Source organism: Scatophagus argus, chromosome 21 (genome assembly GCF_020382885.2).
Source record: "Scatophagus argus isolate fScaArg1 chromosome 21, fScaArg1.pri, whole genome shotgun sequence".
Taxonomy (NCBI): domain Eukaryota; kingdom Metazoa; phylum Chordata; class Actinopteri; family Scatophagidae; genus Scatophagus; species Scatophagus argus.
Window position 1 is genome coordinate 18,272,457 of NC_058513.1, and position 25,132 is coordinate 18,297,588.

At 44.7% G+C, this 25,132-nt stretch overlaps 3 protein-coding genes and 1 long non-coding RNA gene across 14 annotated transcripts; 2 read left to right on the plus strand and 2 right to left on the minus strand.

The window, feature by feature from the left end:
• Window positions 1-596: 596 nt before the first annotated feature.
• On the plus strand, window positions 597-4,733 carry tvp23b (trans-golgi network vesicle protein 23 homolog B (S. cerevisiae)). The gene is made up of 7 exons (XM_046376848.1): window positions 597-747; window positions 1,596-1,666; window positions 2,374-2,518; window positions 2,613-2,702; window positions 2,890-3,015; window positions 3,458-3,586; window positions 3,674-4,733. Exons 1-7 carry the CDS (start codon window positions 736-738, stop codon window positions 3,698-3,700), a joined length of 600 nt encoding a protein of 199 aa, XP_046232804.1. The 5' UTR covers window positions 597-735; the 3' UTR covers window positions 3,701-4,733.
• A 489-nt stretch (window positions 4,734-5,222) lies between these two features.
• Window positions 5,223-16,893, plus strand: exoc7 (exocyst complex component 7). 11 transcript variants are annotated; one of them, XM_046376836.1, is made up of 21 exons: window positions 5,223-5,447; window positions 5,616-5,681; window positions 6,280-6,464; window positions 6,556-6,661; window positions 7,229-7,451; window positions 8,104-8,271; window positions 8,611-8,622; window positions 10,469-10,561; window positions 11,575-11,720; window positions 11,951-12,103; window positions 12,211-12,309; window positions 12,392-12,454; window positions 12,659-12,725; window positions 13,733-13,771; window positions 14,510-14,575; window positions 14,661-14,781; window positions 15,091-15,186; window positions 15,298-15,361; window positions 16,006-16,047; window positions 16,153-16,286; window positions 16,602-16,893. In XM_046376836.1, exons 1-21 carry the CDS (start codon window positions 5,370-5,372, stop codon window positions 16,702-16,704), a joined length of 2,124 nt encoding a protein of 707 aa, XP_046232792.1. In that variant the 5' UTR covers window positions 5,223-5,369; the 3' UTR covers window positions 16,705-16,893. The 11 variants fall into 11 exon arrangements, with proteins under 11 accessions (XP_046232792.1, XP_046232801.1, XP_046232802.1 ...); XM_046376845.1 differs by lacking the exon at window positions 8,611-8,622 and adding an exon at window positions 11,276-11,344; XM_046376846.1 differs by lacking the exon at window positions 13,733-13,771 and adding an exon at window positions 11,276-11,344 and having other exon boundaries at window positions 5,224-5,447.
• LOC124052505 lies at window positions 14,777-16,280 on the minus strand. Its single transcript, XR_006842009.1, has 3 exons — window positions 16,123-16,280; window positions 15,921-16,005; window positions 14,777-15,489 (listed from the first exon to the last, which is right to left on the minus strand). It is a non-coding gene; the product is annotated as an uncharacterized LOC124052505 (long non-coding RNA).
• A 1,899-nt stretch (window positions 16,894-18,792) lies between the features above and the next one.
• On the minus strand, window positions 18,793-22,033 carry LOC124052472 (galanin receptor 2a). The gene is made up of 2 exons (XM_046376756.1): window positions 21,670-22,033; window positions 18,793-20,594 (listed from the first exon to the last, which is right to left on the minus strand). Exons 1-2 carry the CDS (start codon window positions 22,008-22,010, stop codon window positions 19,955-19,957), a joined length of 981 nt encoding a protein of 326 aa, XP_046232712.1. The 5' UTR covers window positions 22,011-22,033; the 3' UTR covers window positions 18,793-19,954.
• Window positions 22,034-25,132: the final 3,099 nt, after the last annotated feature.

Genomic DNA, 25,132 nt, shown 5'->3' on the forward strand with positions numbered 1-25,132 from the left:
CCATGATCTCAGAGCAGCAGGTTCACTTAAATGTGAACAGTGTTATAAGACATTTCTTTAGAAATTATCTTAAGGATAAATGGGAAACACATTCATTGGGTGGATAAACTGGAAAGTCATTTTTAGGCTGATAGCAGTGAGAAGTCATTGTGAAGCGGCTCAAATGATCCAATAAAGTTGATTATTCCATCACTGAAAGCTCACTGTTGATATGAGGTGTTGCATTCACAGCCTGCCAGGGCCCTGAACACAACAGAATCACGTGGACACGTCATTAATTTAGAAATTCATGGTAGAATTTATTTTCACTACCTGGTGACAGAAACAGTGTTCTAAACAACACTAATCGTCCAGATATTTCCCCCAGTATCTTTTATTTTGAAATCTCTTCTCTAGCTGACTGCTTGTACTGGCGGCTGCGTCTTTCTGGACTGCCAAAGCCAAACTGTTTACGTGGCTTAGCGAACATTAAATGTTATGAATGTGCGGGGTGACGTACAAGTACACATGAAGATGACACAGCAGTAACGCTTGCAGCATTGTAAAGTACCACTATGATGTGGTTATGTACAAGCTCTGACCGTATTGTGTGATGGGTGGACAATTAAAACCGTCGCACTTTACACACATGCGCCTACTGCAGTGACGTAACAACTTACGTGACACATTTTGGTCACATGACCACAGTGTACCCCAGCTGAGCATGTACCAGGAAGTACCAGCTCCAGTTTCATCATGCTAGCAGGCGTAAGTTAAAAAATGTAATGTTTATCTGGTAGGTGCTACGTAGGATCTGTCAAACAGCTGATGTCGCTAATCTGACGAGACTGAAAACGGCTGAAACTTTTGTTCAACACAAAATACGTCTCAGCTGTGGCGAACATCTGTCGGGCTAATGTTGCTACGTGGCTAGCATGCTGGATATTAGCTGTTTACTTTTCTGTACAACCAGCGTTAACTTCATTTTAACGTTTTCAAACGCACACAACGGCACAGTTTTATAAGGCTCATATACTCGCATTAAACTTAACAGCCACCTAACGTGACCAGCTAGCTGAGCAGCTAGCAGTCGTAGTATTTCAGTGTAAGATGGGGTTATGTCAAGTTAGCTACATTGTCTCTCTGCCCCATCTTAATATTCATCAAACAAAAGTATAATTTCGCAAATGAAATCAACGGCAACAGCCCTGCTGAGAAACCCGGCGTCTCATTATTGTATATGTAGTAGTCATGTTTAATTTAGACAAGTGAACATGTTAAAATGTCTTAGTATTATACAGTTAGCATGTCTAGCTAAATACACAAAAGCTAACAGTGAATAACTTTAAGCTATGTCGCTAGCATAAACTGACGCTTTTGAGCTACAAAGTGAACTTACATGTGGACCGTTTTGTTTGTTATTTACAAAAGAGGTTCTGAACAAATTACTGGTAGTGAAGAGGTGTAATAATTTCAATTAGCGCACCGATTCATCATTTAAGCGTTTCGTTATGTCATCGAGCTCATGTGACTCAGGACAACTCAGTCCGCGTGTAAGCAAATGTTTTGTGTACTGAATCTCAGAGGGTTCAGCCTCTTCCTTATTGATCCCTCAGGACATCAATGATGAAGACGTGTTTGATGCGGAGGAAGATGCGGGGAAAAGGTCAAAGAGGTCAAAGATTAAGTAAGTTACCAGATGGCTGATGCCTGTCACTGTGCTGAGTCGGTTTTAAGGCTTCATTCATTTCTCTGTTTACCGTTTGCTTGTTCCATCTTCTCAAATGTGGAGATGTGATGCTTTTCTTTGTTTTACATGATAGTAAACAGTACATTTGAGATTTGGACTATTAGTGGAACAAAACAAGCAGTTTGAATCCCCGTGGGCTGGGGGGAATTATCAGATCAGAATCAGAATCAGAATTCTTTATTTGTCACATGTGGATGTGCATCCACAGTGAAATGAAAAAACAACACTCCTTTTAACAACTGTGCAAAAATACAATTGACATGTACAAATATACACAAATAATAAGATAAAAGTTAAAAAAAAAAAAATAGAATAGAATAAAAAATAAAAAATATAAATTTAGTATTAGCATTTTTTTCAATCATTTCTGACATTTAACTCTAATTAATTAATCAAGAAAATCAAAAACAGAAGCCTTTATTGTCATTGTACAAAGAATACAACGAAATTGTAGTAGCCTTGGAGTGGTGTTAAAAAAGTCAAGATAAAAATAAAATAAGGTGCATGTAAGTAGAAATAATTCAACAGATACAATAGCTAAGGGAAAATTTAGCTGCAGCCCTACAGTACAATATTAATTGTTTTTACATTGAAGACATGACAAGCTCAACATTTAATCAAATGTGCTGAAAATCTGTTACCAGGCATCCAGTGGCCGTCTTCTTCCACCTCTTCTTCAGAGTCACTGCCATCCTCGTCTACCTGTTCTGTGAGATTTTTGGTCCAAGCTTCATTGGCGGCATGGTGACAATAATCCTCCTGCTGTCATGTGACTTCTGGACTGTAAAGGTGTGTCTTTTACTTCTTTAACAAGTCTAGTCAACAACAGGAATTTTTCTTTCTGATGTTAATTTAAGGCCCAAAATATAATGTGTACTTACAGAACATCTCTGGGAGATTGATGGTTGGCCTAAGGTGGTGGAACCAGGTGGATGATGATGGACGTAGCCACTGGGTGTTTGAGTCTAGGAAGGTAAGATGGTCCTCAGCTTGTTCCATGTTACTTTGTTGTTTCAGTAATTGTTCTGTCCCACATGTATGTCTTCATATGTTTCTGACCTCTTGTACTGCATGAGCTTGATAAAGGCACTTGTTTACTGTCAGCAGGCCTTATAGTATTTGCAGCTGTCCTAACTGTGAGAATATCCTGTTTTCTTCAGGGAACCGGGAAGCAACAAGCGTCGGATTCTGAGTCCCGAATCTTCTGGCTGGGACTGATTATATGTCCAGTCGTCTGGGTCATCTTTGTTTTCAGCAACCTCTTTGTCTTCAACCTTAAATGGCTGGTAAGTCCTCAACTTTTAAAGGCGGAAACCGTCAGTCTGTCTCTCAGTACTTTCCAGCCTCACTTCCTGTGGATCTCAGTACTAAGCCTGCTGGCTTCTAATGAGGAGGTAAATCTTTAACAACAAGTTAACTGCAAAGGCTCAGTGTGTTTGCTGAGCTTTGACTATTTTTAGTGCTGAATGAATCCACATTTGGTGCTCTAGTGAGTATTTGTGGTAGCAGGATGGTGTTGGACTGAGTGCAGATCAGCTACAGTCTGTGTGTTCTGTGTGTGTGAAGAAAACACACACACACAGTACGTGATAATAGATGCATTCGCTGTTGGTTTTGGTCTTTTATGGGATTTATCAACAATAAGAAACAAAGAAAGGAATCAGCATTTAATAATGTTCCACTGTTGTCAAATCCTAAATGCCAAACTGCCTGTCATCCTCCTTGCAGCCTGTAGTGATCATGGGCCTGGTGCTGCAAGGCGCCAACCTCTATGGTTATGTGCGGTGTAAGGTGGGAGGAAAGACCAGCTTAAAGAATATGGCTACCAATTACTTTGGACGACAGTTCCTCAAACAGGTGACTCAAAGTTCAAGTAAAAGGCCCTCAATAGTCCCGTTATTTGTCGATTCCCAGATTCTGATGAGTGATGTTTGTCATCCACAGGCGCTGTCAAAAGAAGAGGAATCATAGAGTGCAGCTCTGCGATTTGAACAAGTTTGCATTATTCTTAATGCTGTTATTCTTTTAGGACATAGGAAGAAACCTTTTTGCACCATGAAACTTTTTTTAACTTAGTGTGTGATTCAGTCAACCACAGTAGAAAGAGTTCTTTTGGTTTCCACAGAGAAGTCTGGTAGCAGTTTTCAACAGCTGAAGCCCAGCAATAAACCCTCACAGACTTTAGCTGATGCTGAAGTGTAGATGCATGACTGAAAAAGGGGTGTAGGGGCTCGAAATGCTAAACTGCCTGTAGTTTGATATGTCATGTAGTCTTACAGCTCCCTATTTAGTTTGTTTCCATTGCCTCTTAACTTCAATCTTTATGAAATTAAATGATGTGTGCAGTTTGTGAGATGTATTGTACAAACATTTTTGTTTGTATAATAGACAAGGTTGTAAGAGTGTGTAATATCCCAACAGATGTGTAAATATGTTTGTAAAGAAACGGTGGAACATCTTTTGTGCTAATACATTTGTAACATTTTTCCGAACAGTGTGGTGGTTTTTATTAATACACAAAGTTATTCACTGTAAAACTGTGTGCAATATAACCACGGACTGAGATTTTGTTGCAGGTCTTATCTGTTTCTTTACAGTAGTTTTTATGTGAAAACTCCCTTTTTACAAAATGTGTTTGTCACCACAACAGCATTTCCCAAATTACCTTTCTCGTTTTTGGAAAAAGAAATAATATTGAGCAGACTTTTAATATGTTTGTTTTGGTTTGTTTGTTGTATTTTCCTCGGTCTTTACTCGTGATTATTAACCACATGTTTTCAACGTTGTATTTATTATTGAACAATTGGACATGTTTTGGTCCGCTAATATACTGCAGCGACTCCCAGCGGTTTGTTTAAGTCACTGCATGTAACATGCTAATATTTGGGATCGATCTAAAGATCATCTTCTCGGGAAGAAACACGTCGCAGTACCTTTAAATATTAACGTTACTATGATTGTGCGGATAATTAATTTCTATTAAAACGAGATTCTTTATTAGCCACAAGAAACATGGCGTCAATTTTGTTCGAAACACTCCCAGATCACTAGACGGACCCGGAAGAGAAACCTTCGTTAAAGTTCACATGCGTACCGGATGTGGAAGATTTTACTTTCAAAATAAACCCGATCTTATTTTGCAGAAAGGAAAATTAAAGTTTTAAGCATTATACGTAAGGACACACATTACAAACCAAAGGCAATGATTTATATTAGAAAACAGTTGAAAATCTTGAATATGCTGGTAAATGATACGTATAGTGTAACTGCATAGACCTATCTAAAACTGATCAATAACTTGTAATGATAAATCAGTTGGGATTTGACTTGTGTGTACTAAATACGTCGGTGAAGAAACTTCTTGAAGGAAAGGCCAACTGGCGGGTTATTAATTTCTACTCTATATTCACTTTTGTCCTTTTGGCTGGTGATTAAGAAGATATCGCTGCACTAAATACAACAATAAGGTGTTTTACTTTGAAATTCTAACCGGAAAGTACTTGTTTTAACCGCTAACGTGCCGAACTTGACGTAGTTGCTTTAGCTATCCACAGCACTTGGATTGGGTCGTTGTGGTTTTAATTTTTATGTCCTAAACCGGACTGTTAATCCGTTTGAATTCACCGCTGGACGTCCTTTGATGGGAATTACCTCCAGGATGATTCCTACCGAGGACGCGTCCGCCAGGAAGCGGGAGATAGAGGAGAAACTGAAGCAGGTCAGACATGGCGCAGAGGCAGGAAGCATCACGAAGGAGCCGTTTAGTCGAAATGCCTAACAAACCGACTTCACTTGCTGTTTAAGTCGTTGTTTACTGTCAGATAAAATGTCACCCCCTCCTGACAGCACGAGAAGTGAGTCACTGCTTTTCTGTGTGACGTTACAGGAGCAAGAGACGCTGTCATTCATCAGGGAAAACCTGGAGAAGAGTGACCAGCTGACCAAAGGGATGGTAATGACGACGCCAACTCACGCACCCGGCGACCCTGACTGCAACCTTACGCTGAAACACCTTCATTCAGGACAGTTTAGTCAAGTCCAGTCTTAAGAACACTGGGCTTTGGTTTAGATATGGTTTGGTGTGTTTTGAATGTGCCCATCTTCTGTTTTCACCCGTCTGAAACCGGGAGTCAGCTTCTAAATCCAGTCCAGGTTTGATTGGTTTAAGTACAACCCTTTTTATCTGGACCTGGTCTAATGTGGTTTTGGGTGAACAAAAGAAATCAATAAATAAATGTTGAAGTCTCCCCTTTTCTGTTTTCACAAATAAAAGTTTGACCATCTAAAACAGTCCCTGGAATCTCCACGTCAGTCCAGTCCAGGTTTAAATATATATAGATATATATATGTATATATATTTTATCTAGCAACTGTTCCCTACCCCAAAGGCAGACAGAGGATGTTAGCAGGGTCCTGCAAAACTACGTCCTCTTCTTTACGTATGCTGAGATGAGATGACGTGTTTTCTCTCCGTCTTATTGTGAAAAGCCTCGGTGGTGCGTTCCTGCAGCAGATTCACTTCCATGTGCTTGTTGCTCTCACTTTGAAAGGTCTCCATCCTGTCTTCGTTTGAGAGTCGCCTGATGCAGCTGGAGAACTCCATCATCCCGGTCCACAAGCAGACGGAGAATCTGCAGCGTCTGCAGGAGAACGTGGACAAGACTCTGTCCTGCATGGACCACGTCATCAGCTACTACCATGTGGCCAAAGACACAGACAGGATCATCAGAGAGGGGTGAGACCTCAGCCTTTCCTCAGTGTTGGTGGATTCTGAGCGGATGCAGAACGCCTTAGACATGCCATAACTGCTGATGTTCCTGTTTCAGGCCGACAGGCAGACTGGATGAGTACCTGGCTTGTATTGCAAAGATTCAGAAGGCTGTGGAATATTTTCAGGATAACAACCCCGACAGCCCTGAGCTCAACACAGTGGTACAGTGTCAACACTCATCTTTAGCCTCTCGCTCAGAGGCTCAGTATTTTGAACTGTTGACTTGGATAGTAAGATCAGTACCCCTCTCACGTCTGTATGCTAAGCTATAAACAGCATCCTGTAAGTCAGTATTATCACTGAGACACAATAAAACCACACCTGATGGTTTTTACGTCAGGTTTTTGTACAGATTAAACAAGCATGTTAATCAGTGAGCTTCAGGCTTGCTGGTTGGTGCATTTTGGTGCCTTTAGACAGAGCCAGATTAGATGTTTCCCCCGGCTTCCGGTCCTTATGCTAAGCTAAGCTAAGCTAGATGGCTGCTGGCTACATCCTGTACCATACAGACATGGCAGGGGTATCAGTCTACTCCTGTAAATCACGGAAAGCGAGAAATCACAATGTAATCCTGCTGGATCCATAAAAGTAATATAAATAAAAAAAAATCAAGCTCACACAACCAGTTTACTGATCTTCGAGACAGAACAGCCAGCTAACCCTATAAAGGTTTTAAGAAAAGATAAATTCCCTGAAAATAAACAAAATGTCGTTGCTTTCTTCTGCAGAAAGCGCGTTTTGAGAAGGGTAAAGAGCTGCTGGAGGCCGAGTTCCGCAGCCTCCTGACGCGCTACAGTAAACCCGTTCCCCCCATCCTCATCCTGGACGCCATCAGTGTGGATGACGAGCTGGAGGTCCAGGAGGAGGTGGTGCTCGAGCACCTCCCTGAAGCCGTGCTCCAGGACATCATCTGCATCGCCGGCTGGCTGGTGGAGTACGGACGCAACCAGGGTACGACTTTGTTTTCATTACGTCCTGCGTCCACTGCTGCTGCTCCTCCAGTGTTCCTTCCTGTTCTCTTTTCCGCTTTCAGTTTTCCTGCTTCTCAGGGTTCACAGATTGACATCGGAAGGTTTTGTCTTTCCGGAGTGAAGACAGAAAATATACTTCTGTGATCACATTGTGGAGATGTGACGCATTGTAAAGTCACACTCCAGCCTGAAATGAATGCTGCTTTCACTTTAACCTCCCAGCACTGTCAGTACGGCCTTCTCCTCCATCTGTGCTTTTCCACATGCACAGATTTTAACAGGACGTTTCCTCTCCGTAGCTCAGAAACGCTGGGAAAGGCCAGGTGTCAGATCAGGTGTCTCATTTTCAGCCAGACAGAAGTGAGAATGAAACAGGCAGAACACGCGGTGCTGTGGAGAGAAGGCAGAAGTGTGTAAAGGCCTTAATTCACACCACATGGAGGAATGAAAGATGGAACGATTGCTCCCTTTGTGGTATCAGTCTAAGAGTTAAGTCTGCTTTGCTGGTCTTCATGCTTTCATTTGGTTTGAACCAGTGGGCTCAGTCATGGGATTTATAGAACAGCAGCAGCCATGAACTGTGACGAGTGCTGTCGTATTCCCTGAACCTTCTGCTCTTCTCTCCTTTGCAGATTTCATGAACGTCTACTTCCAGATCAGGTCCAACCAGCTGGATCGCTCCATCAAAGGCCTGAAGGATCACTTCCGCAAGAACAGCGCCTCCTCCGGGATCCTCTACTCGCCCGCCGTCCAGACCAAACGCAAGGACACGCCCACCAAAAAGGCTCCCAAGAGACCAGGTCAGCAACAGCCGCTCCTTCCCAACCCAAATCCATCGTCGCTGCACTTCAGGCTGTAATCACCCTCCTCTTTGTTGATAAATCTAACAAAAGAGCACGACTGTGCATAATTATTAAATGGTAGCAGCACCTTTCAGCACACAGAAATCCACTGCACTGATTCGACTGCCGTCCACGCACATTATTCTGTTTCAAGTGTCCTCCACGGTCCGTCTGATTATCCTCGTCACTGAAGTGTAGAGCACAAGCAGCCCACACTGTGTTTCCCTGTGATTTCACAGTCAGCTCAGCTAATCCTCCATCCTTTCCTCTTTCATTACCCCAATGTTGTGATGACAGTCTACATCCCAGGTAAACAGAAAGCTTTAGTGTGCGACTCACGCTTGCTTCTGTCTGTCTGATGCCACATTCGCAAATGCGTGACAGCAGTTGGTTTGGCGGCGAGAAGCAGGGCATGAAAGTGCCGCCGGCAGACGTTTGTGTGTTATCTGGACAGATGTTGTCTTCACGTGGGCCTCTGGTTTCACTGTGGCGTGAACTGCAGCCAAGGTGTTAATAAATGTCAGCTGACCTTAACAACTCACGTCCCTGAGCAGAAACATTCAGAGAAACTCAAACTGCTTCACAGAAAAACGAGACACAGAACAGAACGATGTGAACACCGGGACGGAAAATTCATGAAAAATAAGATGGAGATGAGAACAGGATACGCCGAGTACAGAATCTGACCAATCGAATACAACAAGGTCACTTGTCTTGTTTCGTCTGTCAAACATCTCAAAAACCCAAAGATGTTCAGTTTACAATCACAGACGACAAAACCAGAAAATATTCTCGCTTGTGAATTTTTCCATCTTTCCTTGGATTGTTGCTGATATCAGCTAATTAATGGACCGCTGGCTCATTGATCGACTTCCAACATTCAGCGTCCACTTTCAGTCCGTACAGTCCAGTAAAACTGTTCTACCATGAAGTCTGCTTATGTGATGCCTATAATATGATGAAGTTGTTACCTGAATCACACGCCGTTTGCCACAGTGAAACGACAGGCTGCACACGTTTCAGTGTTTGTGTAGATTAGTTGTGTGTGTGTTGTGTTGCTCAGATGGAGTTTGTAGCCACTGAACAGCTGATGATCTGCTTCCTCAGGCACAAATCTGTTGGCACTCTTTAAATTCATCATCTCTGTGCTTGAGTCTGGATTCACTGCGTCAACATGCGCCCACAGCCTGGTCCTGCTGTTGCTTGTGCTGAAGTGTCGCAGCAACACTCGGAGAAGTGAAAAAACAGATCAGACGAGATGGACAGATGTATTGCAGCTGCTGTACAGCTCTGATAGATGGCAGATTGTTCTAACCCCGTAAATTAATTTTGTATGAACAAAGGACAAATGGAGGTTGTTTGGACCGAAAACCCGAGAAGCGAGGAGCTTTTTATCCTGTTTTAGCTTCGTCGAGCTACTTGACGTGTACTCTGAGGTTTTAGTTTGGCCCACCTCCCATCTGCTAATGTTTTGGCTTCACTTTTGGGAAGCTGTCCTGTTTTCAGTGGTTGAAACCAAACCAGAGTGAACATTGGATTCATTAGACACAAAACTCCGGTGGGCCGATAACGTTGTTTGGGTCGCAGGCAGGCGGGTTTGCTGAACTGCTGTCCATTAGCACACGGCAGCGGGAGCACAGAGTTTTCTGCCCCGAAGTGGCTGAAAATAGGAATGAACGCAGCTTTCAGTGTGCTGCATGCTTACTAACCTGCTAACCGAGCTCAGATGTTGTGTTTTAATCCTGAGAATATGAATGTACTGTAGATTTTTCCTGTCTAAACCATGTAACAAAATGTTCTGGAAATATTCATGCTGGATATTTTAATTGTATTAATTGTGATGGCTGTTTTGTGTTTACACCTGACCTAACCTGTGTATTCTGCCCTTACGTGACCCTGTTTGAGCACATGTGCCCTGCTGTGTCCTCGTGACGTAGCTGTAGTTGCTTTGTCTCTCACCTGGTCATCCTGCGGTGTAGCTGTGGTGTTAGCCCCGCCCCCCTCCACATGCAAACCTCTGCGGCCCATCTTGGTGCTGGGGTCTGTGTTTCACTTCCGAGCTCTCCTCTTCTCTTCTTCCTTCTTCTGTTTCTTGGCTGTCTGGACCTCGCTGCCCCCCCTCCTCTGGACTCTGTCTCTGTGTTTATGGGACCAGGGACCATTCGCAAGGCTCAGAACCTTCTGAAACAGTACTCACAGCATGGGCTGGATGGGAAAAAGGGGGGCTCTAACCTCACTCCTTTGGAAGGTAATGCACCTCGGTTTTCTCTCTCCGGTGTCTGTTTCTCCCTCCTCGCTGTTGTGTTGAGCTTCCATGTTGTTTGTCATTCAGGACAACAGGCAGACACACAACTCTCACAGCAGTCACAACAGCTTCAGGATCACATTCACGTGTTAATCACAGCACAAACGACACAAGGACAAAGCATTCATCCTAAAACACACCTCTGATAGATTACTTTAATTTGGTTCTACTTTGTTGTTCTGTGTTTTTCTCATTTCCGTGGATAAGCAGTCAGATGTAGACGTCATAGCGACAGGGCTACAGGAAATGCTGACGTGACCTTTCACATTAACGGTCAGTTTTTGGAGTAAATTGCCCAGAATCAACAGTCAAGAGCCGCCAGGTTAAAAACACATCCATCAGTTTACTTCCTGTTTGCTGGGAGTGAATTCATTCATCAGAAGCTGTTGTGACATGAAGCTGGTTGCTGTCGTGTAGCTGAAACACACACTGACTAACTTTAATATGAGTCTCACACACACACAAGCCAAACCTCTCAGGGCCCTTCTGCCCCCCCTCACTGTACTTCCTGCCCTGCTGGGTGCTTGGTGGTGGTTGGTACAGACGTTCCAGGTTCAGGTTTGCCCTCCCCCCTCCTCCCTCCCTCCCCCAGGCCTAGTCACGACCCCGGTGGTTTGACTAAGCCCGTGTCCCTGCTGCCCCCACCTCACCCACCAGGTTACGATCATGACCTGCGGGTCAAACACCACTGTGACGCCCTGACCGAGAAGCACGGGGCCGCCTCAGGTGAGTGACGGGAACATGTGGGGAAACAGAAGGAACAACACAGCAGCTTTAACACATGATCTCATTGTGTCGTACCACACGAGTGCAGTCACAGCCTGCAGCATAAACACACACATTACACCCACATTACACCCACTAAGTGCTTCATAGCCGCCAGCCAGAGCCCACGTCTTCATATGAAAATGTTCCTGTTTGCCGGCTGACTGGGTCCTTCCTCGTGTACATCTCAGGGAAGGATGACGTCCTGGACATCGAGATCGACTCCTACATCCACTGTATCAGTGCCTTCGTGAAGCTGGCCCAGAGCGAGTACAGCCTCCTGACGGAAATCATCCCCGAGCACCACCAGAAGAAGACCTTCGACTCCCTCATTCAGGTCGAACAGACCGAAGATTTAATAACGTGATGGCTTTAGTCCAGTTTCCGACTGATGAACCGTCTTCCTCGTCATTCCACCAACAACGAGGAAGACGGTTCATCAGCGTCGGGAAAAACTGTTAAGTGTTTAAAAAGATTTTCATTTAGAAATCAGCCTCAAGGGTCTTGATTTAACCTTATTAGATCTGTCACGTCTCCACTGCTTCCTGTCCCCTCGTCTGTCCACAGGAGGCGCTGGACAACCTGATGCTGGAGGGAGACAACATCGTGTCGGCAGCTCGCAGAGCCATCATGCGCCACGACTACTCCGCCGTCCTCACCATCTTCCCCATCCTCAGACACCTGAAACTGAACAAGTCTGAGTTTGACTCAACTCTGCAGGTCTTCATCACTTTAGTTACTTGGACAGCATCATCTTCTGTGGGAGTGAGAGAAAATGCTGCATAAAAATAAGTTTCAGGGCTAAATTTATTGAAATTTGTCTGCAGGGAACAGCAGCGAGCACCAAGAACAAGCTGCCGACGCTCATCACCTCGATGGAAACGATTGGAGCCAAAGCTCTGGAGGAGTTTGCAGACAGCATCAAGGCAACACGCTTACATTTTAATCGACAATCACAGATCATCCTCTCAGGAGCTCTTTGCTGAATTCTCTCTCGTCTCACCACAGAATGATCCTGATAAAGAGTACAACATGCCCAAGGACGGGACAGTCCACGAACTGACCAGCAATGTAAGCTGCCACACACACTCCTCCGTTGTGTAACAGCGCTGCATTTATTTGCTCTGCCTGCACTTCAGAGTCAACACCTTCCCACAAGGACGCCGCTGTTTGTCCATCTCTGGGGATCCAGGTGGTCTCCTTGGGGACGGCTGACAGCGCCGAGTGTTTAATCAGTAAGCTGAGGTGATGCTTACTCTGACCTCTCTCCTCCAGGCCATCCTGTTCCTGCAGCAGCTGCTGGACTTCCACGAAACAGCTGGAGCCATGCTGGCCTCACAAGGTAGAGACGCACCGACAGCCTGCAAGCTAACAACGCTCCTTATTCTGTCAGCGAGTGTTTGGACAGTGATGGCACTTCTGCTCTTTGGGTCGGACATGGAGGGCAAAAGAGCTGATGTCCAGCTGTGACTTAAGACTGATGGACTCTTTTTGTCCACAGTCAAACCAACTGCGAGGCTTTTAGTTCTCTCAAATTTTATTTCACAGCTCTCACATTTTCCTCTGATGCCTTAGCATGGCGCTAATGTTCGAACTGACTAATATTGTTTTTAATGAATCATTTTCTTGTGTTGTCTATAACATATCAAAAAGTAGCAGAAAATATCCGCCCCAGTTCCAGAGTCCACGTGATGTCTGCTGCTGGCTTGCTTTGTCCAACAGGCAAAACCCCCAAATATTCAATTAATAATGACAATATCAAAAGAAAGAAAGAAATATTTGAACTATGGTTCTAGCTTTATCCTAACGTGATCGTGTTGTGCTTTAATGGCGGCGTTTTAGTTTTTCTGACTTGAGGAGAAGACGTGTCACAGTCCAAACACTCAGACTGAATGTTGCATCCCGATTCAGAGGTCCATTTTATTAGAAGACGACTGAAGCGGGAAGTGGACAGCTGGTCTCTTAATGCAGAGAAACGACCACGTGGATCCTCCCTCAGTCGCAGTCCCATCGCTTCCTGTGACGCACGTTTTGTCCACAGCGAGTTCACATTCAGGGCTTTTGTCGGCCTCAGCGACAGTTGAAACAGCATTCATCCATCTGTTAAGGCTAAATTGGATTTGTTATGAGTTTAAATCTGGTCACCACACATCCATCCACGGCCTGCGGCCCCTCGCGGCCCCTGCTGGTCGCAGCTTTGCTTTCCCTTTTCTCTTTTCAAACACTCGACCCTTCGCTGCTTGGCTGATGACTGTTTGCTTGCTCTGCACTAACAAATCTTTTCTAACCTTTTTGCACTTGTGCCTCTTTCTCTCTCTCTCCTCTCTCGCCTTGGCTCGGCCCTTTTAGTACTGGGGGACACTTACAATATACCTTTAGACCCCCGAGGTAAGCCAAAGACTGCGTGGAGGCCCCTGATGGGTGGTGGTGGCGGTGGTGGAAGTACTCTCAGCGTTTACTGAAGTAGAAGTAGCATTCAGAGTCCTCTGAGCTGATTTTAACAGCTTTACTTTCTGTAATTCCAACTGTGAGCATTTTACAAACTGATCACGTCGGACATATAAAGTGTTGACCTGAAAAGTAACTGAAGCCTTCAGGCGACTGAAGTGCAGGAGTATTTCCCTCTGAAGTGGAGTGACGACGTGTAAAGTAGCTTAAAATGGAAATACTCAAGTACAGGTACCTCAGTTTTGTACTTAAGTTCAGCACTGAAGTACGGAGTAAAGGTGCTCGGTTACTTTCCACCACTGCTGGATGTGTTTTCTTTGTGAAGTGTGTTTTTTTTTGTCACGCTGGTTTCTGAAACTGTAATTGCAGCTAATCAACTCAGTCTGTTTAATGAAGTCTAATCCTCCGTAATTAAAGCTGGAAAAACTGTTCAGAGGGACTCGATTGTTTAAAAAAAAAAAAAAAAAAGTCTCAGAAAACCGACTTTTTAAAAATTTTATTGTCAGAGCATTTATTGATTGCTGTCAAGATGTTAATACGTTTTTAAAACGAAAAATGCTCCTAAAAAACATAACCAGCTCAGGCTTTAATGCTCCTGCTGATGGGGGTGTGAGCGCAGATTGGAGATTTAAAGCTCTGAAGTGCTGCTGGTGCTCAAACCTTCTGCTTGTCCTCCAGAGTCCAGTTTATCGGCGACCAGCTACACTTCAGATTTCAACAAGAAGCTCCTCAGCACCTACATATGTGAGTAAAGGAGAATCCTCCACGTCTTCTCGGTGAAACGATGAGCGTTGGTGTTGGAAACTGACAGATGAGTTTTTCCTCTCAGGTAAGGTGTTGGGCAACCTGCAGCTGAACCTGCTCAGCAAATCCAAAGTGTACGAGGATTCGGCCCTGAGCGCCATTTTCCTGCACAACAACTACAACTACATCCTCAAGTCGCTGGAGAAGTGAGTTTCCTTCTTGTCCGTCCTCCACCTTCACGTACCGACTCCAATTAGTTACTATTATTACTCCAGTTCTGTGAAACGACAACAGAGAGGTCTGAACAGGCTCAGGAATTTTACAGCAGCTCGTCTCTTAAGGACGAGTTTGGTTACTGAACTTTACTCTGCAGGAATGACTGAAGAAAATCCAAATCTCTAAAAAACCCAAGTCTGCAGTAAGTGGGTGTGATTTATTGTGAAAGGGTGGAACATCCTGTTCAGACCTTCCGCTGAGTGAATGTGTGCAGCACATAAACCTTTGGCTGTGTTCAGGTCTGAGCTGATCCAGCTGGTGACCGTGACCCAGAAGACAGCTGAGAGGTCGTACAAAGAGCTGATCGAGCAGCAGATCCACACGTACAAGAGCAGGTAAACCGCACAGACCACTTCCTGTCCGCCTCGTGCGTCCTCTTCTCTCTGCCTGTTTGAACCCAGCGAGTGTGTGTGTGTGTGTGTGTGTGTTTCTTCACTCTGCTGCAGCTGGCTGAAAGTCACAGAGCACCTGACGGACAGGAACATGCCCGTCTTCCAGCCTGGCACCAAGGTCAGAACTTTATTATCTTCCATCCTCAGTGTCAGCTTCGACACTCCCGTATGATTTGTGGCACCGCAGGAACGTTGATCCTGGACTGAAGGAAGCCGCGAGGCGAAATGTCTTCCTGGACCTCGAGTCTGCGGATCAACGTTTACAGAAATGCTGTTTAAAACCCACACAAATGTCAGTTTCATACTACGGCCTGAATGTATGGAGGAATACAAGCAGCCCGGATGTAATCTAAAAAGACCAAAAAGACTTTCATTATTTGATGGGAAATAAAAGACAAATCCTAAAGAAGAATTTACAAATCAAATATTAATCCATCAATAAACAGATGAAATTAAAAAAGATCTTCCCAAAATCAACATGAAATGGTCATTAAGTTACATCACTGGAATTAATGGTGAAATGTGCTAAAACAAAGCAAATTTGCCGTAGGATGTAACGAGCTCTCTGATTGGTTAGAGAGCTTGAAGATGTCCCTACTGTCCTATTGTTTTAAATGTGAAGTAAATAGTGATGTATTGGATATGGATTCATGTTGTAAATTCTTCTTATTTAATACCAAACCAGAAGAGCCTTGTCGTCCTCCAAATGAACGTGTCTGTGCTTCGAATCCGTTTCCTAACTGCCGTCTTTCCTTCCTCCAGCTGAAAGACAAAGAGCGACAAGTGATTAAAGACAAGTTCAAGGTGAGTTCAGGTGTCTTTCAGCGCACCAGGTCCTTTGAAAACCCACAGTGTGGACGGTGGCTTTCCGCTGCCCACCTGACCTCCTGTCCTCTCGCTGCCTCTCAGGGCTTTAACGACGGCTTGGAGGAGCTGTGTAAGATCCAGAAGGGCTGGGCCATCCCAGACAAGGAGCAGCGAGACTTCATCCGTCGGTCCCAGAAGAAAGTCGTGTCCGATGCTTACAGGACCTTCCTGCAGAGGTGAGAGCAGTTAGAACAGATCCAGCGCTCAGACCCTGCTACATGCAGTGTGTTTGTGTCAGCTTTGGCTCACCTGCAGTACAGGTAGGATCTTTAATTCAGGTGACAGGTTCTGATTGACGGAGGAGCGCTGTTGCTGTCGTTTTCTCACTTTAAGATGAGTCATTGGTCTTAATTTTAATCTTCCTGTTAAATCAAGGAAATTCACGTGGCCTTCGAACGGCTTCTGACTGCAGCAAACCTTCTGCTGTTTAATGAAATGCTCATCGTTAAGGGACCTCCACGCTGACCCGTTTCCTCTTGTGTTTCATCCAGATGTGCCAACATCTCCTTCACCAAGAACCCTGAGAAGTACCACAAGTATCGGCCGGAGGAGGTGGAGGAGATGATTGAGAAGCTGTTCGACACGTCTGCCTGAGCTGCGGCTCATGTTCCCCACGCTCCCTGAACACACCTCCTCTGACAACACTCAGCCTGTGGTCACGCTGCCGTCGCCTTCCCTGCGTCTGATGAATGTTTTGTACAAAGATATGAACATTGTGTATTTATGTAATTAAGCCGTTCCAGCTTCGCGTTTCACACTAATAAAAGGAACTCTGTGAATTGACCCTGAGTGTAATTTGTTTTGTTGACGACGGTTAGACAACAGGTGATGAGAAAATAACACGCAGCACTGAATGTGTCTTTAGTTATCCGATTGTGAATCTGAACAAACTGGCTGCAACGTCAGTCACCACGTAAGAGCGCCAGTCTGAATACATACGTGAACAGACTCTTAAACACGTCGTGAGAGCCGAGAGCGTCCGGACTTTGTGCATCCCAAAGAAACACTTGACGTCTTCACCACATGTTGAGTTTGTGACAGAAATACTTAATGAGCTCAGGAGACGTTTGCACAGAGGAAGCCTGAGCCTGTTGAGCGTGTTGCTCCAGACTCTGGTGGCTTTTTACTTGCATATCGAGAGCGGCAGATCTCGGTGTTTCCATGGAAAAGAAGCCAATGATTAGTTCAGTATTCACAGTGGGTCACATGACTACATGTGTGTGAAAGAGGCAGAACCATTACCTCAAATTATACTTCATGCTACAGCTTCATATTAGATTACAAAGCATAAACTGTGTATATAGATACAGATCCGTATCTATAGATATCTAGAGATCTATATATCTAGAGATATGTATAGATCTATATCAGGGACAAATTAAGGACCCTGACCCTGTTGCAGGGCCTCTGATGAAGGGAGGGAAGGGGGCCCTCTGGCTAGCAGGGCTCCCAGCCCTGCTATAAGAACTCTAATGGAAGCGGGTGAGGGGTGGCGGTTGTCTGACTTTGGACTACCAGAAGCCATGCTGAAAATCTCTTGATGGCTTTGCACCGCAGCAATATCATTTTTGGCATTTCTGATGATTTTTTTCTTTTTTTTTGGGGGGGGGGGGGGGGGGGGGGGGTCATGAATGCTTTACCCAGGGGCCCACACGACCCTTAATCTGTCCCTGATATAGATATATATCTAGATATATCGATATCGATATCTATACCTATAAATGTATATATAACATTTGAATGATGAATGCATCAATAATTGTACTTCATTAATATACAACATTGTGAAATGAACAGCCAATCAGAGTCAGGGCCGTTAAATTCACGACCAGAAACACAACCCAGACTGAGTTCATGTTCTGTAACTGCTGGATGTGTAACTAAACAACCAATCGTGTCAGTTAAACGAGTTAAACATTAAAAGTTACGTTTCAACAACACTTTTCAACAAGAGTCGAGTTCACTGACTTGCTGCTCTTCGGTTCAACATTAAGTCTTTCAAAAGCGGTAATGATTAGACTGGGATTTGTAGGGAAATGGGTCACGACTTACGTCACTGATTATACGTGGGTGATCTGAGCCTGTCGTCTGTCTAAACCGAGCATGAATTCAATCACCTACAACAATAAGAACACAGATGAGAGGTGGGTTTGGTAAGAGCAGCAGCTCAAAGCCTCACTGACATCCACCTTAGTGTTATTTAAAACTGTTTTCTCCATAAGCTCCAACAGAAGGGACAAAAATAAGAAAATGATTTCACTCAATTTTGGATTGTAAGCTTAAAAAAATGCACATTTAAAAAAACAAAGCAAAGCTCCTGTCGTCAACAAACATCTCATCCCTCTGAGAGGTGCATGTTTGCGTCCAGCGGATGAGTGAAAGTGCACTCGCACTTAATGTTAACACATTCATTATAACTTAAGAAGCCCAGCACGGCTCGTCCTGATGCTAAAAGCTACTTCAGTTTACCAGACGGATGAAAAGAAGCCACAAGCTGCTTCAAACCTTCAAGTTCCACATACTCATCTGTGAAGCAGCCGTCACGCGACATCACGTAGCAGGAAGCCGCTCGAACATCCCTGAAGGATCTCGCGCAGGATCAGCTGAAGGCACCGAGCGGGCTGCAACAGAAACATGGTGTCTGAAGTCACCGGCGGCTCAGCAGACACACAGGAGTTGTGCTCCAGCTTGAAGTATTTATTTTTTTCCTCATGATGTTCTGTACACCACAACAACACAGTCGGCATGCATGAAAACACAAATAACGTCTGACATCACAGCAACAGTCGGCAGCGCCGCACAGCCGGCATGTTGAGTCAACACTCACTGAGGCCTCACTCACTGGTCATACAGCATGTCTCCCAAGGTTAAAATCTCTGAACACTGAGGCTTGTTCTGCACGAGATGCTGAATCAGTTATGCCACTTTTCAGTCCAAAACCGCCCACAGCTCACCAGACTTCTGGTTCCAGCCAAACCGGGTCCCACCGACCTTCTAAATGCAAGACTCGGCTCAGCTTTTTAATCCTAAACGTAATCCCTCCAGCTACGAACTCCTGCACTTCTGAGCGACACTCACGTTCTCCATCTGACCCCTCGTCTTCCTGGCTACACGTGTTAATACAACGCTGTTAAACAAACGTGTTAGTGATGGTATTTAGTGTCTAAAATGTCTCATTACACTCAAAGTAAAACAGTGTTTTATTTCACGATGAAACACGTGTTGAGGCCTCGCTTATGAAGCATGAATCTAACACGGATCCAAATGGTTGTCCAGGTTTCTTTTTCCACATTAGCAGCTCTGTGAGGCTGATGCGCCTCCACTTCCTCCCGCTGCAGTCAGGGTTCATCAGAGTCAGTGACATTCATCCTCGTGCGTCCAGTTTCATGGGAACTGATGAAGTAGCTGTTGAGATATTTCAGTCTGGGCCAAAATGGCGGACAGACTGAACCGTCAGCCACCATTTCAGAGGAAGAAAGTGAAAGAGTTGCATTCATTGATCTGTCAATTTAATCTGTTTGTTGAGCTGATTGTGACAAATCGTGACTCTGTGATTATTCTGTGATAAATTTAACTGTCAGGTCTAAACTGCAGCCTCTCGTTGTCCATCACTGCATCAGAACCGATGAACTTTTCCTCAGTTCATCAGTTTCTTCTGTAAGCTGCCGCAGCACTTCCTGTAGCTTCACTGTCCTACCATGGTCTTCCTCACAGCCAGGTGTCTCGATGTTTTTCACTTTCCTGAGCATTAATACTTTTGGCACCATATGTCATCTCCTTGGTACAGTTCATGATGTTCAGTTGGCTCTTCCTCTCCCTCTGGTCAAGTTCTGGGCGGCTGCCTTCAGTTGGACGTCTCCACGCTGCTGACCGTGTTCACCGCCTGGACGACGTGCACCTTGTTGACCTCCCTCTTCCTCAGTGAGCAGTTAAACACCTTCCTGAATCCTTTGCGGAAGTGCTTGGAGACGAGGGCGTAGACGATGGGGTTGAGGCAGGAGTTGGTGTACGCCACCAGGTGGGAGAGGATGCGGAGGACGTAGGTGGCCTCGTTGAGCGGGAAGCGTCCGAACCACATGCAGAGGATCACCAGGTGATGAGGAAGCCAGCAGAGGCAAAAGAGAGCAGCGACGATGAGGATCATCTTGGTGACTTTCCGCTTGGCCCGCCTCGACTCGGACATGTCCTTTACGGGATCCACGCTGGTCCACAGGTATCGGATGGTGCGAGCGTAGGTGAGCCCGAGCACCAGGACGGGGATGAGGTAGCCAAAGATGAAGGTGCACACGTCCATTATGATGCGTGGTTTGGAGTCCCAGGCAGGAATACACACCACAGTGCCAGCCAGGTCCATCTGTGTGTAGTAGCTGAGATACGGTCCTGAGAAAACCAAGGCCAAGGTCCAAACCAGGCAGATGGAGGCGAGGGCGTTCTGCGGCGTTCTCGTCTCCCTGGAGCGGAGCGGGTAGCAAATGGCTAAATACCTGTGGGAGAACAGGGAAGACAGGAGATCCAGGTGTTCTTTACTGACAGGTATGGATTGTTTATGGTGTATTTTAGACATTAGACATCAGTTTGTGGTGTTGACCAAAGCTTTCTTGTGAAGTTTCATATTTTTGCGGTACCTGTAGACCTGTTTATCCATCTAGACTGTTTTGGTGAGAAGAACTTCATGCAGGAACTAATTAATTTCAGTATAACTACGCAGAATGAAATGAAAAGAGAGAAAATCCACTGGCTAACTCGGCTAACTAACGTTACAGCTGGCTTAACGTTCATATCCTGCTCTGTCACAGGCAGGAGCTTCTTGTCCATGAGCAGGTGCATGTTTCCTTCTGCCAGGTGAGAGAAGAGAAGGCAGACGTCTCCAGAGCTCTGCAACTCACACCAAAACTATCGAGTTGATTTACGTGCACGCGCACCGCGGTGACTTCTGGACGTTTCTTGTTTCACATCCAGCTAACAAAATGAAATTGGACGTGATGACGTCTATAACTGGGAAAAGTCATATAAAACAGGATGCAGGAAATGAATGGCTGCAATCACATGCACCGATCTGTACATGAAATCTGGGTGTGTTGATGTGCATACCATGACACAAATTGAGCTTGGCTGCTAATGGTGGGTTTGTCAGAGTGCCTACGTGTTCAGACGGGTTTGTCAATCACTGCTGATGAGACAGGAGCTGAAGGAATGTGTGTGATGGCCTGGAGTTAGGAGGGAAGCAGTTTTAGGTTACAGCAGAGAGCTGAAGTGATGAGCACAAACTGCCTTTTAAACCCCTTCAGTGTGGAAAGACACTGAGTGTGTGAAGCATTGTGTCTACTATATATTCTATTTCAATCAAATGATTGTATGTCACTGTCTGTCCATCTATCGGGCTGGGCCCCATTCGGCCCCATGCCGCTCCTGTCAGTTTACTTCCAGCTGATTAAGACGTTTCCCATCTACACTCACGACGTGCACACAGTGTGTAGCTGCTGTACCTCGCAGGTTGCTTCTGCACTTTTCTACCCGGGAGCACCGAAACCGAACCCGTACAGAAAGTGGCGGACGCACCTGTCCAGGGAGACGGCTGTCAGGGTGAAGATGCTGGCGTACATGGTGAGGAAGATGATGAAGTGCACGAGCTTGCACAGCGCAGGACCGAACACCCATTCGTCCAGAGTGTAGATGGTGGCTTGAAACGGCACGCAGAAAATAATGAAACACAGGTCGGCTATTCCCAGGTTGAGGATGAACACGTTGGTGGTTTTGGTGTTCATCTGCCCGTTGCGGAACAGAACCGCGAGCACCAGAGAGTTTCCCACCGTGCCGACCAGGAAAATGAGCGAAAAGCCCAGAGAAATGATGACCGACTCCGCTCTCCAGGAGGACGAGTTCACCGAGGAGAGGTTCATCTTTGCGTTGTGTTCACTCACGGCTCAGTGCCTCAGTGCGGGGTCTGTCCAGAGACCGTAACGCACGGCTCGTGGAAGCGCGCGCCTCGTTTGCGCGCAACGTGTGCGCAGCATCCAGACGACAAGCGACAGACCCGGAGCGTCCGGGTGTGATCTGATCTACAGCAGTCAAAGACCCGGAGCGTCCGGGTGTGATCCTGATCTACAGCAGTCAAAGACTCAGTCCCCCCCTCATCCTCTCGTTCTCCACTAAACCCGGCGGTCACCAACTGTTTTTGCTTGAACAAAAATATACAGCAAAAATAATAGGAAAAGAGCAGAGGTGGAAGTAAAAGTACTGATACTACGCTGTATAAATACTCCACTACAAGTAAAGGTCCTGCATTCAAAACCTCACTGAACCCTCTGGGTGAACTGTTCCTTTAAGTAAAAGTGTGCAAGTGTAATCAGGAAAATGTCCTTAAAAGTAGCCGTGTTGCAGTAAACCGTCCGTCAGTGTTTTATATGTGATGCGTTTGGACTGAATTCCCGCTGCTTTCATGTGTCTGTTGTATTGCATGTGTCTGTTGTATTGCATGTGTCTGTTGTATTTCATGTGTCTGTTGTATTTTACGTGTCTGTTGTATTGCATGTGTCTGTTGTATTTCACGTGTCTGTTGTATTTCATGTGTCTGTTGTATTTTACGTGTCTGTTGTATTTCATGTGTCTGTTGTATTTCACGTGTCTGTTGTATTTCACGTGTCTGTTGTATTTCACGTGTCTGTTGTATTTCACGTGTCTGTTGTATTTCACGTGTCTGTTGTATTTTACTGCTGCGGACGAACTCCTTTGCGTCCTGCTGGTTGTTCTAATCTACAGCAGAGCCTCGTGTGTTTGTAATGCGGCTCGTCTCACATTTACAGTTTATTTAGCTGAAGGAGGAGAACTTTGTCGTTTCTTCTGGTCTGCAGCAGCAAACAGCCAAAGCACGCAGAGGGTGAGAGCAGCCTGCCCCCCTGTGGTCAGACTGAGCCACTGCAGACCAGACTAAATACGATCAATCACTGAATGTTCCCACAGGAAGCCGAGATGTTCTCAGAAATCCTGCCCACTAATCCAATAAGAACCCACCATGAGTACTTTTACTGCTAAAGTACAAAACAAGCATTAGTCTTTTCATTTAATGCAGGTTTTACACACATTAAAAAGCAAGAGCTTTTCATCTTTGTCATTTGAAACAGTGACATTAACTTACTGATCAGGAAACAAAGTGTGTGTGTGTGTGTGTGTGTGTGTGTGTGTGTGTGTGTGTGTGTGTGTGTGTGTGTGTGTTATTCAATCTATCCTATTGTCACTATTGTGAATTAAGCTGCAATCGACTAGTATTTTAATTACTGATTATTTTCTCACTTCAAACCTTTCGGTGTTCCGTGAAACGTCAGAAAATAGTGAAATGTGTTCGATCGGCTATTCGGGTGATCGACTAATCGCTTTGGCTGCAACTTTTGCAGCAAAAAAAACCAAGCGCAAATATTGTGATGACGGTGACAGTAATCAATACCTCCTGGATAGCTAATGTGTTCTGTTGTTCTGTTGGCTGGACAGAATCTGCACAACACTAATAACACTAATACTACTCCTGCTAATGATAATAACAATAATAATGATAATGATGAAACGCCTGCAGATGAGGCTGATGGGAAAACGTGTTGAACACACACACATTTTGGCCTGATGATGGCGCTAACACGCTGCAGGGCTTCCTCCGTCCGCCCGCGCGGAGACACGTTCACGTCCTCCGACAGCTGCACAAACACAAACACAAACACAAACACCTTCACTCCGCTAAATTTAACACGCTGCTTTTTTTGACCCAGGAGGAAGTGGCTGCTGCGCTCCTTCCGCTTCCTCCTCTGGGAGTCTGAATTACTCCGCAATCAAACATCCCGGAAGCCCGAGGAAGTTCAGCAAGTCTAAAGAGCGCGCGGTTATTTACAGACAGCAAGCTTAATGAATGAATGGAAATGAATGGAAAAAGGAGTCAGAAAGCAGCAGACATTTAAATATAGTCAGAAAAAGTACAAAGTGTACATGACTGCAAATATTAGAAATTTATAGATAGATAGATAGATAGACAGATAGACAGATAGATAGATAGACAGATAGATAGATAGATAGATAGATAGATAGACAGACAGACAGATAGATAGATAGATAGACAGATAGATAGATAGATAGATAGATAGATAGATAGACAGATAGATAGATAGATAGATAGATAGATAGATAGATAGACAGATAGATAGATAGATAGACAGACAGACAGACAGACAGACAGACAGATAGACAGATAGATAGATAGATAGACAGACAGACAGACAGACAGATAGATAGACAGATAGATAGACAGACAGATAGATAGACAGATAGACAGATAGATAGACAGATAGATAGATAGATAGATAGACAGACAGATAGATAGATAGATAGACAGACAGACAGACAGACAGACAGATAGATAGATAGATAGACAGACAGATAGATAGACAGATAGATAGATAGACAGATAGATAGACAGATAGATAGACAGATAGATAGACAGATAGATAGACAGATAGATAGATAGGTTTAGTGGTGAAAAATGCCTCATCGTGTACAGGTTTTCACTGTCACCTTCCTTCTAAACATATAACATGTGACATAACAGTAAACAATAACAACCAGAACCTTCTTAAATACTCTGTTTACTTGTGTAATCACATTATATGTTATTTTATTTCGTGCACTGGTTTGTTTCGTTTGCTGTCAGCGTAACTTCCAGAAGAGTCAGAGAGTGAGGAAGGAAGCGGGCGAAGGTGAATTATTCTTCTCTTTGTAGCATATGTTAGTTTATTTTGTCTATTTAGTCTATTTTTCCCACTAACAGTTAGGCCTTGGTTGTTTGTTTGCTTACTACTGGTATGAACTACTGGTGCTTGAATTTCCCTCGGGATCAATGAAGTATGTATGTATCGATCTATTTAACAGTTTGCTGATACCTTTGATGTATTTCATTAAAGTTCATGTCTCTGTATTTCGACTTTTTGTGTGCGGTTTTATGTGGATAAAAAAGTGTTTTAAGTTTTGGACTGAAGACTGAGTG